Source organism: Macrobrachium rosenbergii, chromosome 2 (genome assembly GCF_040412425.1).
Source record: "Macrobrachium rosenbergii isolate ZJJX-2024 chromosome 2, ASM4041242v1, whole genome shotgun sequence".
Lineage (NCBI taxonomy): Eukaryota > Metazoa > Arthropoda > Malacostraca > Decapoda > Palaemonidae > Macrobrachium > Macrobrachium rosenbergii.
In genome coordinates, this window is record NC_089742.1 from 52,513,110 (window position 1) to 52,539,310 (window position 26,201).

Sequence of the window (26,201 nt, forward strand, 5' to 3'; positions counted from 1 at the left end):
TTTGTCCTGAGCGTTGGCCACGAAATATCTAATTTTCCACCAAAAGTGAAGGAGTTAATCAGACAAATAGAAGATAATCAACGGAAGTTTAATGCAATTGATTCAATGATCTCTGTTGTAGACAAAGACATTAGGATGGTGGCCTTTCTCTCTCTGATTCCCTCCAAAGCTCCCTGTGGAAACATTAAGCAAAACATCTTTTCTAGGTCATGTAAGAATGAGCTGCTAAAAATGCTTGCTTGATAAGGTCTCAACCTCAGTCAAAATATTTATTGGGACCTTTTGCGAGATATCTGTAATAAAGACCCATTCTGCTAAGCTCCAATAAGCTATCGTGAGTCTTTCAAAAGGGGTTCAATAAGATATGTCTAATCTAACATTTGATGTAAGGAGGATCTCCTCAAAAACGTCGCAAAGCCCCTTTCATTCGTCCATCTGGGATGGTCTTGCTGACACAGCGATCCTCAGATGAGAAGGCACTGCAAGACTTTTGGGGAAAATAATAAACATTTATCATCTACGTTTTTGTTTTAAGTGAGGCTTCCACAATTGAAAACGAAACATGCTCCTCCATTATGCAGAAGAAAACCACAGTTGAGTTGGTTACCATGGGGTCACAAGTATCATGAATCTCATGAACTCCTGTTTTCCTAAAGTTTGGATAACCATCTAGACTGGAGGAAACATTGATTGCTTAGCATCTATTCCACTTCAGTACGCAAACATTTGCTCCACCTGCCCAAGAAACTGGAAAGTGGGTTGCAGACAGAGGCTGTCTTTAGTTTTCCCTTTTCAGAAAGAGGAAACATAGGATTAGAATTTGGTAGAAGTAAGAATCGACTACTGACCGACCATTACCCCCTGAACCCATTTTTGCTGAAATAGACTGCGTGCAAATTCCATATGTTAATGATAAGGGTGTCCTTAAAATTTTTGCTAATCCTTGCAGTACATCAGCTGAAGCTCACTGACCACCAAAGCAGCTTTATTGGCATCTGCATTCCGTAGCCTAAGGGTAGCTAGTATGAGCTTCTGTGCATACAGGTAGTTCCTCATTGGACGGGTTGGTAACGTTCTCGGATAGCACTCTGCTGGGCCCGCGTTCGATTCTCCGACCGGCCAATGAAGAATTAGAGAAATTTATTTCTGGTGATAGAAATGCATCTCTCGTTCTAATGTGGTTCGGATTCCACAATAAACTGTAGGTCCCGTTGCTAGGTAACCAGTTGGTTCTTAGCCACGCAAAATAAATCTAATCCTTCGGGCCAGCCCTAGGAGAGCTGTTAATCAGCTCAGTGATCTGGTTAAACTAAAGGTACACTTAACTTCTGCATACAGGTCAATCAACCAAACAGTAAAGTGAAAACTAAGATTATATAACAAATAAAATTGTTAAATACTGTGCACATGAGATTATAGTGGCCTTAATTAAAAATATTACAAGTCTTGTATAATTTAGAGGGTGTCAAAGTCGGCAGCAAACATCAAACCCGTATTAGATTCAAACATCTGGACACGCTCCATTTGACATGCAAGAAGAATTCGGATTTACTGTAATAACCGAAAAAAAATGGCTGAATACAAAATACTCGTAAGGTTTGAAAAGTAACACTTGGAAGGAACTTGGACATTTAAGGAGACGATCGATACAAAATCACCCTGACTGTTAAGTTTGAATTTTACGCGGTGACATGAACGCTCTTATAGATACGTATCAATGAACATTTCAGGCTCCTTGTGTGTAAAGCCACCATGGGCGGCCGCATGGGGGCAAGGGAGGCAGGGGGCACTTGGCCCCCCACCCCTGAAATCCTGGAACTATTGAAAAAAAAGGCAATGTAAGTTTCTGTATAATTTTTCTTTATCGCATTTTACTTCACTTAAATTATTGGCATCGCAACTCCACTGCATAATATATATACTGTGTGTGTATGTATATATATATATATATATATATATATATATATATATATATATATATATATATATATATAACTGCTTTATTTATTAAAGATATGCAGGCGCTGATACTGCTTTTGGAATTAACCTGCTACTTCAAAGGGTCAAAAGTGTTTGTCTGCTTGACACCGGAAACTGCCCATGTACAGTATGCATCAAGATTTGCCCCCTCTTGGAAAATATGCTGCGGGGGGCCCATGAAAACCACCAAAGGCCTATACCTCAGTGAGGTATGTTATTAGGCCTACCAGACTACAAAGGAATCAACAACCCACACCCAGTTTATACGAGGCATCAACTGGCTGTTTTGAAAATTTAGACACGTATAAAGTCACAATTCGAAATGGGAAAAATCGTCAAACAGACTTGTTAGCCTACATGCTACGAAAAGCCAATGATTTGCCTTTATTGGGGAGAGGGGTGATGGGGCGTGGGTGAAGGGGAATTGTAGGTATGGAGTGGGGAGGGGTAGTATATACGTGTCCGAAACCTCGTAATCTTGTTGGGTCATGGAAAGTCTTCATGAAGGGCGAAGGATCTCCGATCAGGGTGCTATCCTTCGAAAACTAAGTTCTTTCCATATTTCTCTTCTCTTGACTTATGTTGTCTCTTTTCACATATGTACTCTAATACCAAGGAAGCTTCCTTAGCAAGTTGAAGGAGTTTATCTAGTTCACTGGGATGGCTCATTTTAGTTTATCATTTCAAGATTAAACGGATCTTTCCTAGATAGTGACCCCCCTAACCCCGGGGGTTTAACCCGGTATGTATCCACATTTGCGGCGTGTTTAGTACAAGCTCGTTGGGGATTACCGTAAAAACATAAACAAAAGACTGTAAATATCATAAAGATAATGACCCCCAAGAAATATTAGTCCTAGAAAACGACCCCCGAACTTCGTTAAGGGTCACTAAAGATCCGATTAAACTCTTCTTCTTCTTCTTTTATTGTTATTATTATCTTTTTTTTTTAACTTGGAATGTAATATATAGTCTCCAAGCTCAGGCAACTTCCTGATTCTTCGGACGCCTGACTAAATATTCTGGGTGTCATGCTCTCCCAGCCCCCTTTATCGTGTATTTCGTTTAATCTTGGCTCCACTGGTTTGTTTACCTGTGTTCATTCAGTGTGGTCGCACGTAATGCAGTAAATGATTCAACAATATCTTTTGAATGTTTCGGTTTCATAGTATTTATCACTTTATCTCTTCTCTAATCTGTCTACAATATCTGTACATAGTCAGGCATCTGTCAGTAATGAGTGTTTATAGGCAGTCTCTCTCTCTCTCTCTCTCTCTCTCTCTCTCTCTCTCTCTCTCTCTCTCTCTTTCAAAGCTTTGTTTTCTATTTACTGATTATTCACGAGACTACTCACAAATTTACTATCTTTCTTCATGATTTACCATAGCACTCACATTTTCTTCTTTTATTTGGGATACATCAGTTCTCCTGTGCGTTTGTCTTTTTTTTTGTGCTTAGATTTCTAGTATCTAAAATACTATTTATCACAACAGCACACTATCATTCACTATTTACACATGGTTGGTCGTTTTATGCTCCTTTATTGCTCATAAGTAGCTGCTAACATTGAATATCTTGGTGTTTATTACAGTATGCCAATTTACATTAAATCATTTTTTTTATTAGATCATTAGGTACAGAGTCCATCTTCTTTTTCATCATCATCGCTAATACATTTGTGATCGTATTTTATGGATTCTTTCGTCTTCAACTGTGGTGACATCTTTTTTATCTCCGTATCTTGCTCCTGGTAGTTTCCAGTATTTCTGTCCAAGAAACCCCTACATTTATACAATACAAGACCCTATTTTGTCTACTTTGTACGCACTATCTGACCATAACTTATGGCTAACAACATACTAGATCTCATGTTTTACTTCCTTTAGGCAGTAAGATCACTAGAATAGTTGACTAGAGTGTTCTTCGTGTTTCATTAAAATCTTTCTAAATAGCTAACTGCTTCCATTAATGCCAACTACTCTGAACTCATTTGCCCGTGGATGCTGCTATCTTCTTCCATCTTATCCAGTGAAGACATTGCATCTTTCGTCTTAATGATTTTAAGGCTTTCCATTCGAGAGACTATACGAAACTCGTCAAGTTTCCCAGTGCTCACTGACTTCACAGTGCTTAAGACTCCACCACATACAGAGTATCCGTATTTCATGTTTCTTTGGCTATTTATCAATTAGTCAAATCATAGGCCTCTTCCGAAATTTTATCGGAATATGTTTAGTATAATAGCTTATAACTGTTATCGCACTAGATCCAAAACAACCTTTTCCGATTTCTTCTTGAACTTTGTTGCTCATTATTATTTTGTTTTGTTATTTTTGCCCGTGTTCTAGATTTAGTCCAACGGATGTAAGAGTACCTTGGGAATAAGCATGACCGGTACGTTTATTACGTTCCATCCTTTTATCGGCTCATAATATCAGGCTTTCAAGATTACAATTAATTTTCCCCTTCTACAATATTTTGCTGGTTGCAGCATCTTCTCAACCGCTTCCTTCAACAAAAATTTAAAGCATAGCCTTTAGAAGTAACCTTTAATATTACCTTTCTCGATGTTAAGGGCCGCCATATTCTACAAAGCAAATTCTAATAATTCAGTCTCATGGTATGACCAATTCTTAAGTAAGGTTTCAATAATTCAGTCACTCGCCAGTTTTTACCAAGTCTCGGGTCAACTTCCAAAGGTTCAGTTTTCCTGATAGATTATCAAGTTTTAGGTCAAAGTCACAGGTCAAATCACCACCTGTTTCTTCTCAGTTTTATCCCTCAACACTTATTGCATTTTTAATGCTCTATATTCATCCACTGTTAAATGCACTTCATCAAAGCAACACGACAGATCCGCTTGATGTTACAATAACTGTCTTCTAGGAAGGTCATTTTTGTGATACCACTTTTGTTTAAGAACTCCTGCTGGCATAATTTTAGTAAAATCAGCAATGATATTTCACAATTTCACATCCTACCCGGCGTTTCATATTTTCCTCTTTCGCATCTACAAGTTAGACCAGTCAAAGTTCCCCCTTTCTAGCCATTCTCCAGTTTCATTGACACACAAATTCTAATGATGATTTGTTTTTCACGTACAGTGCAACCAGTTTCACAAAGAAAAGAACAAATGGTGTTGCTTTCTTAAAAATGTGAGAGTACTTAACAAGCACAACAATCTTTCAATATCGGCATAAAATTAGGACTCTAGGTGTACTCTCATCTCTGTGAGTCTATGTATAGTTTCGTTCTGAATCACCGTTGATCTGAACTTGACTAGTACATATTGTCGCATCAGTTCATTACAGAATTTACTTTTATTAATGTCCTGTTCTATTCTTATTGAGAGAATATCAGAAATACCGAATATCAAGCCAATCTGCACTTTAATGAAAAAATTATTATTCAATTGAAAAAGGAAGATATTAATCATAATGCTGTTTAGTGACTTAATGAGATTTTACCCTCTCGAGCTTATATCTGTCTATGAAATAATCAAAACAAACAACACCGCGTCGGTGGTGTTGACCGTGTTGTTGTAGTGTAAGGTGGTGTGATGTTTGTGTTGTTGTTCTGTACGTCTAGTTTACCTCCAGATGGTGCTAAATGAGTCGCAAACTGGTTAATATCATCTTACGGTAATATTAAAAGGCCCACTTCACATCCAAGGCTGCCGAGGGAACCGCAGTAGCTTTTAGCCCGTTGCTCAAGAGGCCTACGCCAGCTTAGTCTACAGGCGTCCTTCCCAGTACAAACCTAAGGTAAGGTGTTTTTCTTGGGGTACAGTTGTAAAATCGTAATGCTGAGATATTTTAATTCGTATCCTGTACATGAACCACCTATTTTTCCATTTAGTTACGTTATTTTATTCATTTAGGGTTAGGCTCTGACTATTTTTGGTGGTGAACCAACCTACGCTACCGTGGGCCTTTACCTTATAACGTGGGATTTTGGGTGCGGAGAAAATAAAAAATGAGCGTAGGGGCTAATTCACAATCGGAAAGATAGGACTAATCATGTTAAGGAGACTTATGATCACAGCATAAAGACTACAGTATCAAATGGTAGTTTGGGTAGTTTACAGTTTAGTTGGCCAGGCCGCGCAACACTTCTGCCCGGACTACAATCACTCCGCCAAGGTGAGCAGTTCCGCGACCCGACCCTGCTCGCGACCCAGAGACCCCACGCTTTCTGGAGGTTCGCCCCCCCCCCCTGCCAGGTTAGGGCACGCTGCCCTATGTTAGGTTAGGTTGGTTGCATCTGGTTAGGTCAGGACCTGGCACTATGGGAAAAGTTTGTGGGTAGTTTGCAGTGTACGTTGACGCCACGTAACGCCATTTGTCCCGTCCGCTGAGGTATCTGCCAAGGTAAGTAGTTCCACACGAAACGCCATGTTCTCTATCTTTCTTGGGGGGTGCAGGGGGGTAGAGCCCCCCCTGCCTAGGTAAGGGCACGCCGCACTAGGTTAGGTTAGGTTGGTTAGTTATGGTTTTGTCATTTTAGTACTGATTTCGTGTGTTGGTATTCCTCCGCGACTAGAAAACTGGCAGACGACACCCGCGTCAACGTAAACTGCAGGCGCTTCGTTCATGCATTTCAGCAATAGGCTAGGCTAACCGTTGTCAAAAAATATGGTAAGATCTAAGCCGGCTGTCTGCGATGAGCTAGGCTATGACAGTTGACGTTTTTCTATAGAACTTTACCTGCTGATAAAGAATTCGGTAATTCTATATAGCCTATTAGCTCCGCGCCTGTTTTTACCTTTTCAACTGGTTTTTTCTACACTCTTAGGGGTTCTGATACTGGCGATGCGTCTGTTTGTTGTCGGCCAAATGGAATGTCCCTTCGCCGTGTTATTACTGGCCCCGGGGGGGAGCGGTTGGGTACGCATACGTTAACAAGTTATTGTACTTGCCGGACGGGATATGACCCCGTTCGAAACAGAAGTATCCATGCTCTGTCTTGTTGGATGGACTTCAGGGGGTTAATTACAGGTTAATTACACTCAAGCGCCAAAAATGAAAGGTACATTCATAATTAGCAACCAAAAAACTGTAGAAGAAGTTAAGTTAGAGGGCAGTCACCGCAGCGGAGCTACTATATAATTCTTCCAAGAATTCAAGGTTATATATTGGCGGCCAAATGTAATTTACCTTAGAAATCAATTTTTCCTATACTTTTAGTATTGCTGAGCTGATGAAGGAGGTGGTGTTTATTGTTGGTCAGTTATTATTAACCTCATATGATATCTACCCAACATGGTTGGGGACCATTTAGGAAGGGGGCGGGTTTTGGAAACATTGGGAGAAAGACCAGACTGCCATGTTGTTATGGAATGGTTCTGCACATGCACAAGTCATCAGGGAGCCATATGTTTAAGAAGGAATTGGCTAAGGAAACCTATTAGCTTATATAAGGAACTGTACTAACCTAACATACCCTAACCTAACCTAATTTAGTAGGCCATGCTATGTAGTTGGAGGCTCCAGTCCCGAACCCCTGGTGAAGGAAACTTCACGTTTTACCAAAAGCGCACCTATAACACTGCACATGTGCAATAGCACTCCAGGATGGCCAGCGTACAACTTCTGAAGTTAATTGCATTTTAATTACAGTCAACCAACAAAAAATAAAAGTAAATTCATAATAAGCAACCAAAGTACTATAGGAAAAATCAATTTCCAAAGTAATACCCGATGCAGGGCTCTTGCTTAGTTCTACCAGGTTAGGTAAAGCTAGGTCTGGTTAGGTTGTATTCCCTCTGAAATGCCCGCTAGACTTAAGGGGTATCCTAGGTCAGACCACATTACCCCTCTGCTACATTGGCTCCTAAAGCTCATTAACTTACTTGGATGTAACCTAGGCATTGGATTCTTACCAGACTGGGTAGTTGAATTCTCTTATATGCTGACGTGACATATGCTAAATGGCAATTCTGCTGAATAGCATGGCACACATTGTTCTGTTGTGCATGATGTCTCATTGCTGAATCTATTGAGGTCAAACCCTAGCTAGGTTTAGGCACAGTGCCCCAGAGAGGTTAGGTTTTTGTTCTGATTTTAACCAGGTCTTGATCTGCTGGAGGAATTCTTGCTCAGCTGTTCACCTTTACTGGTTAAAGCATCACAAGAGTAGAATAAAGGGATGCATCCTAACTTTATTTAACCTTGGACATTGGATTCTTATTCTCATGTGAACTGGGTAGAGGGGTGGCTGAGAATCATAAATCGTAAAAGTGAAATTTTGATCTAACCTTTCATACCATGCCCTAACTGGCAAGGGGCACCTCCTGTCTCCCCCACAGAATTACAAATAGCAGAATTATTACCATAAGGATAGGAGGTACACAGTTCCTAGAAGGCAAATATTTGTTCCTCGTTGCCTCAGTCCTAGTAATTTAGTTCAGTTAGTAGAGGCATATATCAGTAGATTTACTGTACTTCAATTCTAGATGGATAAAATTACTTGTCTATTTACCATATAAAATTAATGAAATTGTTACCATTGTCATTTGTAATTCTTACACACTAAGCAGCCATTGTTAAAAACTAGGAATCAGAAAACATCTGTGTATTTTATTATAAGAACTTTTGAAGTTTTAATTAGTTGTAAATAGTGGGTAATTATTATGGCATAGATAATTAGAACAAGCTCTCATAAGCACTTGAGAGTGGTGCATGCACTACAAGTGCAGTGTACTTAGAAATGATGTTAGCTTTCATTTTTACTGGTAAATACACAGCATTTTTCACCTGTATACTGTATTCTTAATAAAAAATGGCAAAATGACTATCATTCTTATAGTGTTGAAAAGGAACTAAAGTATCATAGTGTTACCATTTCAAGTACTTTGGTAATGTAATTGTAGAAAGTACTTTTTGATTGCTTAGTGTACTTTTGATAAAAAGTATAATTTTAAGTCAGAACTTTAGGCTTTGTATGTACAAGACAACCACTAACAGTCAGAAACAATTTTTGTCTTAGATATCAGAATTCAATTTGACATCAAAATTCAGCCAATTACCATGGCTCACAATCAGAATTGTTAACAGTATGTATGAGATTAATTATCAGAGGCATCCATTACCCACAGGGATTCCTCATAAATTGATAGAAGTAGTGGTAGGGTATACTATGTATGGAATATGGGTCTGAACAAGAGATCAGTTTGTGATGAGCCAATAAACATTCCCTCCCAGCTCCTCATACCTCATATACAGAATTTTCTTGTGTTCTGATCAACCAACCCTGTACACATTTGTTCCTTCAAGAATATAGCCTAAACCATTGCTTTTTATGTAGGGATATTCCTAGTTTGAGGCAGAAAGGTCATTGAAGGCCAAGATCTGTTTTTTTATACCATCCAGGAGGAAATGTTCCCTTTGATGTTGCTGAACCCTTTCAGCTCCTTTCTGCTGGAGTTCTCTTTTTCTCCGTCTCCTCCTCTCCTCTTGCTCATTCTCCCCTGGCTTGCTTTGAGGGAACTGTATGCATGGAGAAAGTGATGGTTTGCTTGCAGGTGTCTGGCTACATGAAACTCCTGCACTTGCTCGTGTTCGGTCACCTCCTGAAGCGTCTGTGAGCTGCACCTGGGCATTTTAGGGCACCTGTCATTCACAGCATTCTTGGACCACTTAACTTTACCTAAAGGGGTCTGGCGATGCTCCATTTGCTGTTCCTGCTAAAGAGGTTAGCCTATTGACCATCCTGTTGCTGTTATTGCCCCTGGAGGGGAAGCCGCACGTGGTACTCCAGGTCTTCATCTTCTGCCTGCCTCAACCTCGTTCTAGAAGAGAAGAGGGCGACTCGAGCAGGAGGAGCAGAGGAAGAGACAAACAGGTATGGTGGAAATAACTAAAAGGTTGGCTTTGTCAAAGGGGGAGAGTTTCCCTGAAGGGAATCAATAAACATTTCGTGACTTTCCTGCATTTTTTGGTGTATCACTTTGAAGGATATCAACCAGCACACTCCTTGCAGGGAGCCAGTACTGCAGGTCCTACCCCTGTAAAGGAACAAAAATAGTGAGGATCTGTAGCATGGGAAGACATAAATCGATGACACTCATAGCTGTTTGGTTTCTGAATCTCTTAACTGAAGTTTAGCTAAAATTTGTGAATGTTCAAGTCATGGGGGATAAAATTTAAACCCGACATTACTGAAAGTATGATTATAGTTTAGGATATTGGATCTCCTCTCCCAGGTCTTTTCATGGACAGTGTTTAAATACGTGGAACTTAATTAAAATTCTAGGTGTGGTTCATGTCTGTTTATTCTTTAACTATGGAAAAATTTACTGTACTATATATTGAGAAAGCCTTCCAAGATTTTTTGAGATGTGTTTGCCACAAGGAAGTGTTTTTATTCATTTGTTGCCAAGTTTTTAGTATTTTCTGAGTATAATCTAAAATTAGTTCTGTTAAATTTCTTACTCATAAACTTAATGTACGTTTCTGGCACAGTCATTTGATTAGCTCATTTTGCATATACAGTATTGTAAATTATTCATAATTCTCCCTATCTTTTGCATTCAGTTCTTCCTAGACTCTTCCATCCTACCACCTAAGTCTAGATATGCTGGTGATTCTGAGTTTTGCCTTTTCTTCAGTGAGGTATCAGAACCACATTGTTTATAAGGTGTGTCCTAGTTGTGACCATTTTGTGTAATAATCTTTGATCTTCCTAATCATGTAGGTAACCATCAGTGGTTCAAATTGGGTGTAAATATTTTCTTGTTTAGCAGACTTAGTGATTATCACTTCATAATTTAGATGGTCACTGTAATCTTGTTTGTTTTCTCTGTTATTTCTTCCAAAGTTTATTTTTTTGGTACTAACCTGCATTACTTATGGAACCCTTGGGCTTATAGCTTTGTGCTTTTCCAATTTGGGTTGTAGCATAGCGAAAAATAACAGTAGTCTCTTGAGCAAGGCTGAAATACCATCAGAAACCAGAACCATCACTTACCAACTGGACATGTTAATAATGCAGAAAATTCGTGTAAGCCAGAATACCCAAGAAATAACTCAGTGGGCATACCATAGTAATGGAAAGATGGCTAGGCAAGAAATAGTGTACTGCGATATTTGGGACTGTCTTCACCTCCCTATGCTGTTATTTTATGCATGGTTTTTTGCGTTGAGAAGGTAATTGCTCAATAAGAACAATGATTTAAAAGGTAAATTTATATGATCATAAATTTATTTAAACAGTCATTCGACCATTTTTTAAAAACCCTGCTACGTAGGGCCAGAGGTATTACAGTAATGTTCTTTGAGCACGTTGTAAACAGGAGTTGTGAGGAAACACCAGTTGCAATATTACAGTAATTAGCATCCAGTGATCACAGCAAGGATACCAGCACTACTCTGCTTTGATTTATGTCAGTGCCTTGTTGATTAATTACCTACTTAGCAACTTTCAGTGAGTGAATGTCTGTAAACCTTTAAGTGAATTCAGAGCTATAGCATTATTGTTTGCAGAGTGAATAAGTATAAATGGGTGATTGTCTTAAAACGTTTGAAATGTTGCATATGTCTTGCATATCACGAGTATGCTTAGTGACACTGTCAAACCAAGATGTAAGCAAGAGCCTGGCTCTTGAGGTGAAGCCGGAAATTGTATGGCTTAACAACTTAAGACATGGTGCAATATCTCTGCAAATGCACTCAGGCAAGTTGATAATCAGCAGTTTTCATGACTATGCAAACCAGAAGTCTTTTATGTGCATATATATATATATATATATACAGTATATATATATAAACATACGCTAGGTCTAAGCGATGTATCGAGGACCACAGGTCTACAGCGAATCAAAAAGTATGCAAATAAGGCATCGTGCTTTACAAAAATTCACGTTAAAAAGAAGAAATGGCAGATATATATATATACATGCTTATATATATGATAATCATCTCCAGAGATGGCACATTAGAATCATTAGAATCGTCGATGGACAGCAGCTGTGTAGAGCTAATTGAGGAAGCAAAGAGTGAGTTGTATATATGGTCTTATGTAATGTAAATATGCTTGTTAACAACTAAAGACATGGCGCAATATCTTTGCAAATGCACGCAGGCTTGAACAATCCATGGTATCTGTTGTGCCTAAGAACTAGAAACTAGATGACTGCAGTTTTTGCTCTGGGTTTGAAAGTAGGTGTCAAGAGGATCACCAGCACGCATGAACCAGTCATGTAGGAGATGGAGTATATTGTGCTTTGCATGAATTTAAGTATCCCAGTTTCAACTTGTGATTTGTTTAATAACCCCCAGCACACAAAAATTGGAAGTTAATTTTCTGTATTTTTTCTGGCTATGCAAACCAGAAGTCTTATGTGGATATATATATATAGAAATAATCAGCACACAGTCACGTGTGGAACAGAAATAAATTTCTGACTCACATCAGGTTCGAACCCAGGTTCCAACTTCTTTTAGACTTGTATGACCTAGTGGGCAGCGCCCTTGCCTTTCAGCTGAAAGACCCGGGTTCGATCCTGATGTGAGTCAGAAATTTATATATATATATATATAATCGTCTCTTTTTTTCAGAGATAGCAGAGAACAGTGATGTTGAAAAAGACTCCACTATCATTTTAGAATCGTCACTGGATAGCAGCGGTGTAGAGATAATTGAGGAAGGAAAGAGTGAGTAGTATAATATATGGTCATATGTAAATATGCTATGCTTGTTTGCTTCAGTGTCTTCCAGCTTTGATGTAAACTGTAGGGTGTGTAATTGCTAGTTTATAGTGCTGTGCTTATGTGGGAATGCATGAAAATTGGGATGGACATGGTGGTATGAATATTTGACAGTGATAATTGGGATAAGTAATGTGAATGAGAGAGAGCAAACACACTGCATGTATTAGCGCTCTTTCATTCATGGACTGCTTGATTTGGGGTACAATCTGCATGTCTAGAATATTGTACTGTTCTGCTTGTCAGGAAGTTTGCATTTTAATGAGAAACATTTATACAGTAAATACAGTAACACCTCAACTTAGCAGATTTCTGTACTTTATCATCTGTCATATGATTATTTTTTTTCCCGTGCTACTGCGGTGTTTTGTGTGTAATGCATTTTTAGATATATCTCTTAAATTTGCTGAAAGATGCTTGAAAACAATTAGTGCAGGCTGTAATATAGGCTCTGTGTTACTTAACTGATTTTGCTACTTATCAGAAAGGCCAGACTCTGAAAACATGTGTTAAGTTGAGGTGATACTGTACTGATGTAGAGTATGATAATGCTATAAACTCTGTTTAGCATTGGGGGATTTCATTTGAAAGCAAGTTTTTCATTCCATTTTCCTGTATTTTCTCTAGTTTCTTGAAATGCTTATTTGAAGTATGCAGCATACAGAATGGCAGCTTTGGTAACTTGATCATGCCAGTATTATGAGTGATATGAATGCATACAAAAATACAGTACAGTACAAATTTACTTTTATGTATGCCAAAATCCCTGTTTATGAAAAGAAGCAGTGGTGAATAGCATGTGAAATTAGTAAAGCATTAGTTAGGCATTTTGTCGAAGGCCCCCAGTCTCAATTACCCAGTGCTCTTTATGCCTTGACTCAGCTCATTTTAAGCTAGGTTTTTTATTGATTACTCCTCACTTTTCTAATTTTAGGTAATTTTTACCTTAACATTTCACTGGTTTGCCATGTTATACTTCTTTTGTCACTGTTAATCATCAAAGTGATGTCCAGTATATATTGTTGAAATTGGATGTGTTGACAAAACATTTCTTTTTGTGGCTACATGTTTAACCAACTGGCTGTTGGTTTAGTTTAAGTATAAATTAGATGTTGGCTACAGTGTTTAGTTTTCCTCTTTGTTGATGATACATAAATTCACATTGGGGTTTTGTGACCCTTTTGTTCAGTGTGCAAAATATTGCACTGGCTCTTTTACACAATTGAATTTTATGTTGTCAGGTCATATGATTGTCTCTTTGCCAAATATGTCTCAGAACCCTTTATCAGTGTGTCTATTGTTTAGTCAACAATTGCAATCATTCATAGAATTCTTCTTTAGGCAAATGTTACCTTAATGCTCAACTCATATCTCCTTCCATTACAGAGGTTTATTTAATAATACTTTCATCCCATTTTCTTATATTTCTTGGTGGTTGTGTATATTTGCTCTCCTGGACTTTGTCATGGTCTGCTTGTCAGCATCTTCGTGAGTTGGGTATTTTGAACAGCCAGCTATTCACCTTTTCACTCCAGTTTAGTTAACTCCTTGCTACTTCTTTTGATAGGTTTCATTAAATTCATGGTGTTTGGGCCCTGTAAGTCTTGAATTGCATATGAATTCATTTTCATATGCATGAACACTTGCATAGTTCATTTGAATTCTTTTTACATGGTGATTAGTGTCTTTTTACATTGTGATTAGTGGTATTGCATATAATTTTTGCAATCATCCTTTGTTGAAATTCAGGTTGCCCCAGCTTCTGTAGAGACTAGGATGGGGATGGGGGCTGAGGGTCAAAAGCAGGATTCAACAAATCCTGCAGCTCTCAAGGCACTTTACAGGCTCTCTGATCAAAACCTCATGCTTGAGTCACACCTTCAAGTCTAGAGGTACTGCTGAATGAGAGAATTTGACAAGTTGAGAAGGGGGCCTGCTCTTAGAGGTATAGGGCCACCAATTGGTGACTTAGCACTTCAAGTTTTGAAACAGCTACTCAATATTTGTGTCTCCACAGGTGGTGGGTGTTTAAGCATATCTAGAAGTGAAAGATGAATTTTGAAAACAGTAACAATGCATTTTGCATGGCTTGTTTAGCTGAATTGTAAGAAAGGCTTTTTGTTTAAATCTTGTGTTGTTCAAAATTCATATTTCGTGACAAACCTTTTACAGTATGTAATTTAGCCCATTTTGTGGTCAACAAAATGCCTCAAACAACAATTGTTTTATTAGTTGAAAGGTTATTTAAAAGGCAGGTAGTAATAGAAACTCTGCTCAGACAATCATTATTTATTGGTTAAAAGTATACCTTAGTTTAGCCAGACCAAGCTGCAGATAGCTGGCGAAATAGACTTAACATCTGCACTTATGCCAGGATCAGTTTCTGTGGTCTGAACCACATTATACGAGAAATGAACTGGTTCTAATTCTTTTGGCATGTTGCTAGCCAAGAACTCTGACTCATCCAACGAGGAACTTACTTTCATGTTGTCACGTATCCACCATGTTAGTAATTACTATACCTTCATGGTGATTGTAATTATTGCCAAGTGTAAGTACTTCACAAGGTATATTACAGTATGCTTCAGTCTTCCTTTCAGATATATTTTCTTTGCATATTTTGTGTAAACTGTATTCAAGTTTGTTTTTGGTAGTTTAATTTGTATTTTTGGTGTCTTAACTAATGACGTACAGTGACTGTGACAATTAGTTTTTGCTTCATCATAAACCCTTTACTTAGACTTGCTTAAGGCCTGCTCAGGTACAGTATTTGGTGGGTAACTAAATCACTTTGTGTTTGCCAGCTAGACAACAGCAGCCAAAGATCCCCTGACTTTTATAACCATTCAGTTACTATGTCATTTAGTTTAATTTTCATTTTCTTTTATTCTTTCATATCTGATATTTTCATGGTACTATGTTGTAGTACAAGTTTTTCAGCTCTCTTGATTTTACATAATATCTCTGTTCTAATCAGCTCTTTACCATTTTTAAATCCATTTACAATTTATGATTATTATCTTTTCAGCTTAGAGCTTCACTGTTACTCTTACTTATTATTGTTTGTTGCACTTAGATCCCTACTGGGTTTTACTTGGGAAGCAGGATTTTGCTAGCTCAATCCTTCTCTCCTAAATAGTGTTTTGTGCTATATTATGAAAAAGTGGCTTGCTGTAAGATGGGTAATTTTAAAAAGATTTTTTTCATACAAAAATTACTTCTAATTAGGAGGTCTCTCCTCCCAACTCCCCTCCTTTTTTTCAGTCTGGTTTTAACATAAAATTGATCCAGTTGGCTTAGAGACACTAGAGTACCACTTGGCGTACATGCAGAGCTGCTTGTTCTTGAAAGGAAAATGGGTTTCTAGGGGAAGGTATATTTTTTACTCAAAATGGCCTACATTACAAGAAAAGGGGTTTGTACATGAAAATTAATGTTCATTTTTATTACAAATTAGTTTGAAATATCTTGCCTTTAGGTTCAAGTATCATAATAATATTGAGTTCCTCTGGAAGCTCAGATGGCTGTGAGGCTTCTTTTTGGACCGTTGATGCGGTATATTCTAGCGAAGAAATAGAGGATAGTTCGAGTGGTAAGTTTCACTTGTAATTTCCAAAAGGTCATTTTTTTTTTCTGTACAGAGCCATTACCTTAACATAAGCCTTCATCCAAGGTAGCAGTTGCTTCCATAAAGGAGAGGAGTGTCCCTTTCCACCTATCTGGGTTAGATAAAGACTGAGCTGTGTTAGAACAGTCTTGGTTTGTAATTAAATCAAGTATGAAGGCATAAGAATGGTAGAAAACAGGCTTAACATTTTTATAAGACATAGAAGATTCATTTTTAGGATATGGGTGATGAATGTACTGTTGTTTCTCCAGATTCATGGGGGTTAAGGTGCCCAGCCCCTTGTAAATAATTTTTGTTCCCATAGAATTAGGCATTGAGCCATCCACAGGCAAGCTTAGACAAGGTTACTAGTCTTAAGCTTGATTAATCTTACTCAAGACACCCACTCCTGTCTGTTTTAGAAAACCAACACTCCTTCAAAAGTCAATTTTTATTGTTGTAGGGGTTTTTTCTTACACACTGTTGGAGGTGGGTGACAGGGAACAGATTTAGAGATTAAATAAGAAAACTCTTATTTATCCCTCCTAATTCATTAACCCTAATACTACAGTGACCATCTTAAGAACCATAACCTAATCTATTAATCTTAATACAAAACCTTTCATAGTTTTCACTGTCAACGCCAACTTCTTCAGTAACCTTTTCACTTCCTTGATTCACCTCAAACTTTTCAATCTTACTCTTTTTCTGTCTCCCTTTTTGAGGTGATTTCTTCCTTTCACATCCTATACTTAAGGCTTCTGCATTCTCGGGAATAGTTTTCTGTTTCTTCTGTCTAAGCAGTACATTTCCTTGCAGAAAACTGAATCCAGGTTTAAAAGCTGAATGAATTACAGATGAGCCTTCGGAAAATCGTTTTGAATATCCTTCCACTAGCGCCATATTACAACCACTTATGTCTTACCTGCTTATTGTCTGTTGTCCTCTTTCGCCAGTGCTTTATGATAACAGTGGCTGAGGAAGTGACGTCCCATAGTTGTACTGTACTGTAATCAGCTGGTTTCGACCTCTCCAGCTGTTCAACTGATTTGGTAGTTGCCAGTGGAATTCTCCTATTACAGGTGAAGGGGAGTTCAACCATCCGTCACTCAAGTGCAGCAAAAAAGAAAAAGACATGAACACTCAAACACATCAAGCATTCACAAACAAAAACACATACAAAACAAGCATAATGGAAAAATAACAAAATCATCAAACGAAACAAACACGAAAAACTAAAACACAAAATTCGTCATACAAACCCACTTTCCAAATGCCACTACAGTACACTGTCTGCTTTAGAGGTGAACAGTATGATACATGGCCTAGGAAAAGAGGAGGAGGAGGAGTCCCTACTGAAGCATCTTACACGTAATTACTAAATGCTCACTAAGAGAGAACAATGCAAGAAATATAGGAAGAAATAGTTAATACAAAATGATTAAGATGAAAGTAGTAAAATTTTCAGGGACAAGACTGCAGATGTTATTCGATTAGCAGACTCTCAGTGATGATTAGTTTTCACCAATAGGAGTGCTTAGGGACCTGGATGCTTACCCATATAAGTGGAAAGGGAGACTTAGATAAGAGGTTACTACGAGGAAAGTGTATACTGTTATGTATGTAAAGATGTGTGTTTTGCTAACTTTTTATATCAGATTGCAACTGTTGGTATATATCCTTACTCATAAAATTTTAATTAAAAGGTAGTTTAGGCCTATACTGTTTAAAGTTGGTGTCAGTTAATGAGCTTCACATGCCATTCATGTAAACAGTGTTTGGCTTGCATTCATCATATTTTCAATGAACAGTTTAAGTTTCATTTCCAAAAATTCTTTCAGTGCATGCTCTTTTTTCATTTAGTAGTCAACTTTATTGCAATGCTTGTATAGGGTGCTTTGAACTTCCTTGCATGTAGCCTACCCATTTTCTTGCAGCGCTTTCTAATGAGACTTTTTAACCTTCCTTGCTGGATTTCTTCGTTAGACAGGAAATATTATATGGTATTTATTCATCCTGTGTTTTATATACTTTCTGTATTTTATGGAAATTGAAGCAGTTTTGTTGGTTAGAGTTGACTGGTTGTAGTTAGGATATAAAGGAAAGTCATCACATTTCAAACAATTTTTAACCATAACATTCAAAGGTAATTTCATCTCAGGTGCTGATGTTGATGCTATAGTTGTTTCTAGTGATTCTTCAGATGTAAGCATAATCAAAAGTGATTTACATGGCACTGCCAGAAATAAAGATGATGTGGCTGTATTAAACTCATCCAAAAAATATGCAGGTAATGTTCATATAAAAGTACTTTGTAATTATAAGTAGTTATACACAAAGGTTGAGTAGTGGTATGATGTACAGCAGTTCCTGTTGTTTTTTATCAGAGCAATATTAAATTAAGTTTGAATTAAGGGATTTAAATTTTTTTTTGTAATTACAGGTGGTGATGAAACTGAAAAAACTGCAGATGTATGTAAGAGTCAGTGCTCCAAAGAAAATGATGATGAAGAGCAGTGTAATGACTTGTCTAAAGATAACATTGAAGCAGGTATAGTTATTTAGTATGTAGTTTTGGTGACAGCTGGTATATGCTCATAGAGAGTATTGAAGTTACTCGTATATGGTAGCTCTTCCCACATAAAGTGGCCAGCCAATTAATGACTTCAGAGGAGAGGAATGTGGTGTACAGCAAGTCATTGTTTAGCACAACTCTATTTTACTGAGTTGTTTTGAAATTGGTTCTTAAACATTTTTCAGAGAGTTAGACCCTCAGAAACTGTAATCTAAGGTATTTCAGTCATTCATTTGTAAATACGAATATAATTCAGGTATAATTTTGAATTTGCTCAGGCACCTCAGTTCTGTCATAAATTATGCCATTTCACAAAATATATAACGTTAGAAACAAAGATTGAAACCATTGGTACCAAGTAAATGTGTCAAAATACAATATGGCAAAGAGCAAAATTTCAATTGTTATATAAGAGTGAGATTTCAGGTATACAGGTGTATTGTGACTTAGTTTTGAACTGGATATAAAAACAGCCAACTCCACTAAAGTTATGCAAGAAAATTCTGCAGAATTCAACTACTGTACATTTATTCTCAAGAACATAAGAAAAGAGTTAACATAGAACCTTGATTATGTTTACATAGAGATGAATTAAGGGATGAGCTAAAATCATTATGATGAAAAAAGACTAGTTTAGATATAAAAAAAAAAAATTTTTATAGCTAAATTTTAATATGCCAAAAGTTTGTGAGGCCTACCTTGAGGTAGTCTATTGAAAACGCTCTTATGATACCTAGGGTATAATGAATTTATACCAGATGAACTTTACCTCAGGTAATAGAATATTCCAAAATTAGGAATAAAGCTTGCATGTACAGTGCATAACATAATATTCTTTGCTTTAAAGTAGTGTACCCTGACCACGTAATGGAAATTTCAAACACTATCATGGTAACATAGATTTTGAAAAATTATTTCATTATACAATGTACGTTTTCATGTTTTCATGGAGATGTTATCATTTTAGAAACACCTTGTGAAAATGAAGACAGTGGTATATATCCAGCCAGCCCATTTGCTGAAGATGATGCGTTAACACCAAATACTACAGTAGAAGATGATAAATCGTTGAAAATGAAGGGTATGTAAAAGTGTTACTGTACAGATGATTTAGTTAAATGTAGGCTCCCAAGTGAAATCTTTCTTACTGTTAATATCCTTTATGTGCTGTATACTAGTTAGTATTTGAATGCCATCCTGCCTGTTGCAAGATTTGATAATGTTGTGTTTTTGTTTCATATATTTTATTTGTTTCCATTCAATTGCATTAATCCAAAATGTTAATTACTAAGATGAGAAAAGATCAGATGGCTCAGATAATTTAGCACATGTGCCTGCGGCCTTATTTCTGGCAATTAATTTAATAATTATGTGTCTCCAAAAAGGTTAACAATATCCAGGTATTCCCTGACTTTTAGAACCATACAGAATTACCTTGTACTAAATCATTTTAATTTTTTACATTAACTCATTTTGACAAGTCAGCAAATATCATATTCCAATTGAGAATTGGAGAAAGAGACACATTAAGTGAATTTTGCATGTCAATTTGCATGTTATATATAACATCTTTTACTGATTAAATATAAAAGTACTATGTCATACTTCCCAGAAACTGAGAGAAGATCCACAATGAAGTTAATGTTACAAGACTTCTAGTGTATTGAAGATATGTTTTTAATATATTAGAAGTCTGATAACATATTTCATCATGGATCTTACCTCACATCTTTTACTGATACAGCTTACTACAAAATAATGCTCTTAGCTCGCCATAGCTCTTGCTAACGTCTCCAGAGAGTCTATTTAATACAATTTTCAGTTCAGTGACCTATTCATACATATTTAGGTCCTTGTTACCATCCATGCTTTGTTTATGCCTCCAAATGCCCAGTTTGACCATTAGATGAGATCCAACAGGCCAGAGTCTTGTAGAATTGATTGTTGTCTGTTATTTGAGCCACTGGATGTATTGTTTTCTATTATTATATAAAGTTGACGAGTACCCCTTCAGTAATGTTACTCTGCCTTTTTTGGGTCATAGCTGTTATTTGCTAATTTGCTCTCTTTAAAATTTATCTTGGGGGGTTTTTATTCCAACAGTTGTACAGCCAGTATGTTGTTTCTGTCTTGTTTGGTTATTGCTTAGATGTTCCTATCTATGCAGATTTAAGTTTCTCCCAGTCTTTCCCGAGTAGGAATAGTCAGTCCCCCCCCCCCCCTTATGGAATAATTTTATTACACAATTAGATTTTTAAAAACCACAAGCAAGACATCTCAGATAGAATAAATATTACAGTTCGTGCAATTCAGATGTTTTAAATAAGAAAAAATATTTTTATCTTTAAAACCTGAGAATGTTTTGCACGTTGTTACCATTTAATTTTGTAAAAGCATCAGACAAATAGAACACAAATATGCTTGGTTATGATAGCCTTAGGATAGTAATATTTACCAGTAAGCCCAATTAATGTACTGTACTGTAATTTTATTTTTGTCAGCCGATAAGTTCCCTTAAAGTCAGGGTCTTTTGAGAAGAGTGAATATTTATACAGTATACACTACAGTTTAAGTTACTACTTATCTGTTGACGTATATACCACAGTCTGCCAATACGAGGATGAATTTTTATGACTATGCTTATTTTTACCTTGTTTTTTGTATTACTTTTGCTTATTTACTATTTTAACTCAATTCAATTTATGAGCTTCATTCAGATGTCATGTACAAGAGTTCTGATTACTGTCTGGCAAAGATAAGCGTCCTCTCAGGCTAGGATACGCCTAAGAAAAATGTAACCTTTGCCCTGTGGGATATATGGTAAAATTTCCACAGCTTATTTCATTAAAAAATTATGCCTTTAATGCCTGGAAGTACATTACATTATATTTTATAGTATTGTCATAAATTGCAAATGAATGAAGTATGTTTTAGTTTGTACTACCTTTCAAATACTATTCTTGTTCTTTTTCTCTGGGCAACCGATGTATATTTATAATTGCATTGCATGTATTATACTATAATAAACTCTATTGCAACACTTCCAGAAAGTGCAGGTTGCTTGCCATGTAGATGCCAAATTAAAACTCTTAATGTAGGTTATGATCATGTGCATTTTTATTGAAGGTTATGGTTCATTGGGAAATTTATAATTCCACATTAGGTGAATAAACTTTGAATGTCAGAGCAAAAAATTTTTTGTTTCACTTTAAGTAGTCAGATGAATTTAATACTGTGCTGAAATTACTTTTACCAAGTGTAGGAAAATGTACATTTTCATTGTTCATTTTTGTTTGATGATGTGATCATTTAAGAAACTTCTACTGAAAAGGAAATACATGGAATTTTTCCAGCCAACCCATTTACTGATGGCATTATTTTAATCTTGAATTTAGAAAAAGAGGATAAATCACTATATATATATATGTATATATATATATATGAATCGTTTCTTTTTTATTTCTTTGTATGTGCATCATTAGTCATTGTTTAACATTGTATGATAAAATTACGGTTTGTTCCAGATGCATCTGAAAAGGAAGATCGTGGTATTTTTCCAGCCAATCCTTTCACTGATGGAGAAATTTCAACATCAAGTATAGAAAAGGAAAATGAATCACTAAAAGTGAAAGGTAAGTACTCATATGTCATTACAGTGTTGGTAATCATGCAAAGTATAGATACTTCCCATGATTCCATGTGGAGAGAATCTCATGGAATGCATAGGATTAGAGAGGATTAGAGTAGCAGGATTAGGAGCAATATGTCTGGACGTACAACTGGCTAAAACATAAAAAGCTAAAATTTTTGACAGTCAGACTAAGGGTTAGGAGAGGAAACTGAAGATGGTATATATATATATATATATATATATATATATATATATATATATATATATATATATATATATATATATATATATATATGTATATATGTGTGTGTGTGTGTGTGTGTGTGTGTGTGTGTGTGTGTGTGTAAAGCGCTTAATTATGATACCAACATCAGTTACTTTGGGGTCAAGATTTGGCTACTTGAGCAACAATCCTCCCAAACAAAATTGAGGAGAAAGCTTACCGACTACAGGCTGTCCCCAGTTATCGGTGGGGGTTCCGTTCCGACGGCGTGACGATAAGCGAAAGTTACCAGTAACCAAAAATTGCCAATAACTGGAGATTGGCGCCTCTGTTAGGTATGCATCGGCACCAATAAGCGGAAATCGCCACATATCGGCGCCGAAAATCGCCAATTTTTTTCGTTAGACAAGCGCCGTAAAACCGGATCAGTGATAACCAAGCCCGCCTATAACCAGGGACTGCCTGTACTGTGAAAGTATCAGAGTTGTCATGTGAGGGGAATCGGTGAAAAAGAGGAGAATATGGACATTAAATAGGAAGCTTTGTAGCACTAGTAATTATGATATGAGGTAATTTTTAAATTTAGGATTGCTGTGTGTTGGGTGTTGAATGAGCTGATCATTCTTCCACATAATATAAAAACTGAGAGCCTTATTTCCTCCCACATGAGTGGAGATGAAACAAAGTCAGTGTGTCGTTTTTATTTAATCTTCTAGCTAGAGAATTTCTGTGGGTGAATGATAGGACACATTCAAGCAAAAAAAGAAAAAGAATACAGGTGTTGAAGAATGAAAGAAAGTCAGTGGTATTACGCAAATACTAGCAAAAGCAAGTAATATTAGTAGAAGTTAGAGGGGGACCTTTAGATATTGGTTACAAGGTCTGCAAATCTAGCTGTAGGTGATTAATGTTATATAAACAACAGACCCCTCCTTCAATAGGAAATCTCGAGTAGAGTTTAGAGAAGCATCGTGGCACTACTTGTTTTGTGGAGGAAGAAAATAATGGTACATTAAAGCCAACTGGTATTCAGCAGACAGAAGATTAGGTACTAGACCCCAGATATTAGAGAATTAATGGAAATGAATACTGTACAGGCATACCAAGAGCTAAAGAGACATAAGAAAAGGCAGGAGATATTTTGAAATGAACCAGTAATCTATCTGCTTTCCCTATCGCACCAGCATGTCTAATGCACATGCACAGTTCATGGAGGGGGCTGAAGTTTGCCCTTTGTGTTTGGAGTTCATTTGCAGGCTTGCTTGAGTGTGAGCAGCTTGATGTTCATAGTTGGTGATGACCTTATCCAGAAAGTGTAGCAGTGCTAATTCAAGAGATACATTGTAACCTAACTTATCTGTTCAAGTATATAATGTATTAGTACATGACTTTGGGTTTTTGCTCTTCCTGTTCCACTAAACTTACCCAATCCCTTGAGATTCTAAAATTATGGCTGCAGACACAAAGCAATTCAGCTTGAGATTCCAACGATGTATTTGTGCATTAGAATAAAATAATTCTCTAATAAATTCATTACAAATCACATACATAACAAAAGTGTGTAATATCACAAGATACTTGCTGTATGAAATGAAAGCAAACTTCACTAGGAACCAAGACTTACATTCTTATATAACATGTATCTTTTCCACATTTATTTGTTTTATGTATTTAGAAATATATTTTCTTTTAGTGACAGATAACTGCACTGGACATGCATACAAAAGAACCTTAGATCAAACAATCAGTCTTGCAGTGTTCATGATGACACAAACAATTGCTAGGTCTGTCACTGGAGGGTTAGTGGAGGAGATCTTCTCTTCTCTTTTCTTTGTTGACTGCCTGAAATTTACTGGGCCCACGCACACACACACACACACACTCGCAAGAACTTTCATAACCAAATGAGTTTGTGCATGAAAATTTTATTTTATTTTTAAAAGATAATGTTGTGTTTCTGTATTTGATACTTTTCTGTTTTTCTCTTTTGTTTTCTTTGTTCATATTTAGACATTTGTTCTTTGGAAGCTTGTCGTATGCCTTTTTTTTTATTTTTACAATTTTTCCTTCAATAACAAGTCAACAAGAGGAAAGTAGCTTCTAAATTTAGTATCTGTCTCATAACATCTTGGTAGTTAATATTTTTTCCTTATGTTTTCAGTGTATATAGCTTCTTTTTTTGTTGATATAAGAAACCTGACTTCAAAGGGAAGTTCCATTTTTATTTAATTTACACAAGTCCTTCTTTTTTCAGATAAACCCTTATTAAAGAGATTAAACAATCCTGAAATAATAAGCTCAGAGGAGATAAGTAGTTCTGATGGTTAGTATACATGTGAGATTTCTTGCTTTTAAACATCAAAATTTGGCTTTATTATTTGCAATAATCAGTATCCAGAACTGTAACTGCAAGCTACCTGTTATTTGTATTTTTAACAATATTTTTGCCAGCTTGTTATTCATGCAAGTATGGATGTTTGTGGAACAGCATGAGGAATTTTCATCAAAATATGTCTTAGACTTGTAGCCTCTTGTTATTGGGTTGGACCCATCAGAAGGCAGCTGCATAGATTTGTTGCAGTAGTACATTCACCCTCATGTAGGTAACTTGCTAAGAATTAGTACCAGAGCCCATCCAAGTAAGGCCTTTAAGTTCAAGACCAGAACAGTACTGTGGTCGTGGTAGTTTGGTTTTTCCTGGACGTCTGAGTTTAGTAGCCTTATGTTCGAGTTCTGCTCATGGCAACAAATGGCCTTACCTCTCCTGTCGACTAAGGTTGAAGGTTTATGCACATCCATAGATCTACCTGTGGAGTTACGAGGAGCCAGTCTGTTTCCTACTGGTCCTTATGTAGGTAGATAGGTGGCGTGGGTGCTGGTCATATGAGTATATTAGGTGTTTAATGACTTGCTGCAACGCTGTGGCCTGTCACTTACCTCTGCTGCTCATGAGCAACTATTAAACCTTTAAACCAGGGACCCACTCCTGCCAGTAAGTGATGGGGAACTTTATGAAGGTGTACATATATGAAGCAGAAAAGGTTACAGAGAAACTGCATGGAAACTTCTCAAGTTATCAGCTTTTTATAAAAGCTGCTAAGTCCCCAGTTTGGTAAAGCAAAAAACTGGGGCAATGATATAGGCTTATCATATCCTTGCTTGGCTGTTTCCCTCCATCTTCTGTTCTGTCTGAAGTGGTATCAGCTATCAGTGTAGTGATGGGAAGCTCAAAAGACAGGAATCCATCATCTGTATAGTAGATGTTGACTTGGAGTTGCCAAGGTGACTTTAGGTTTTTGAGACTAGAGAGATTACAGGCCCAATCTTGCATTCCCTCTTCTCTTTCATCTGATACTTCTTCAGAATTATACTCTTTTCATCAGCTATATGACACCCATTTTTTCACAGGAACAAACCATTTCGAAACACAGCGGTCCATATTTTTGACCTTGTAACTTTTTACAATCTGCATGACTATA

The 26,201-nt window shown here is 36.9% G+C and overlaps 1 protein-coding gene across 11 annotated transcripts in view; it reads left to right on the forward strand.

Annotated features, from left to right (window-relative positions):
- Positions 1 to 5,224: 5,224 nt before the first annotated feature.
- Positions 5,225 to 26,201, forward strand: part of LOC136846750 (zinc finger CCHC domain-containing protein 8 homolog) — a 37,780-nt gene continuing 16,803 nt past the window's right edge. For 2 of the 11 annotated variants that reach the window (XM_067117982.1, XM_067118007.1), the window contains exons 1-8: positions 5,477 to 5,744; positions 11,904 to 11,974; positions 12,537 to 12,632; positions 18,455 to 18,583; positions 18,737 to 18,844; positions 19,836 to 19,949; positions 22,393 to 22,500; positions 24,977 to 25,045. In XM_067117982.1, the coding sequence (XP_066974083.1) occupies positions 11,935 to 11,974; positions 12,537 to 12,632; positions 18,455 to 18,583; positions 18,737 to 18,844; positions 19,836 to 19,949; positions 22,393 to 22,500; positions 24,977 to 25,045 (664 nt within the window). In that variant the 5' untranslated portion in view covers positions 5,477 to 5,744; positions 11,904 to 11,934. Of the gene's footprint in view, positions 5,745 to 11,903; positions 11,975 to 12,536; positions 12,633 to 16,164; positions 16,279 to 18,439; positions 18,584 to 18,736; positions 18,845 to 19,835; positions 19,950 to 22,392; positions 22,501 to 24,976; positions 25,046 to 26,201 lie in introns of all 11 variants that reach the window. The other 9 variants (XM_067117947.1, XM_067117955.1, XM_067117990.1 and 6 more) reach the window with 9 other exon arrangements.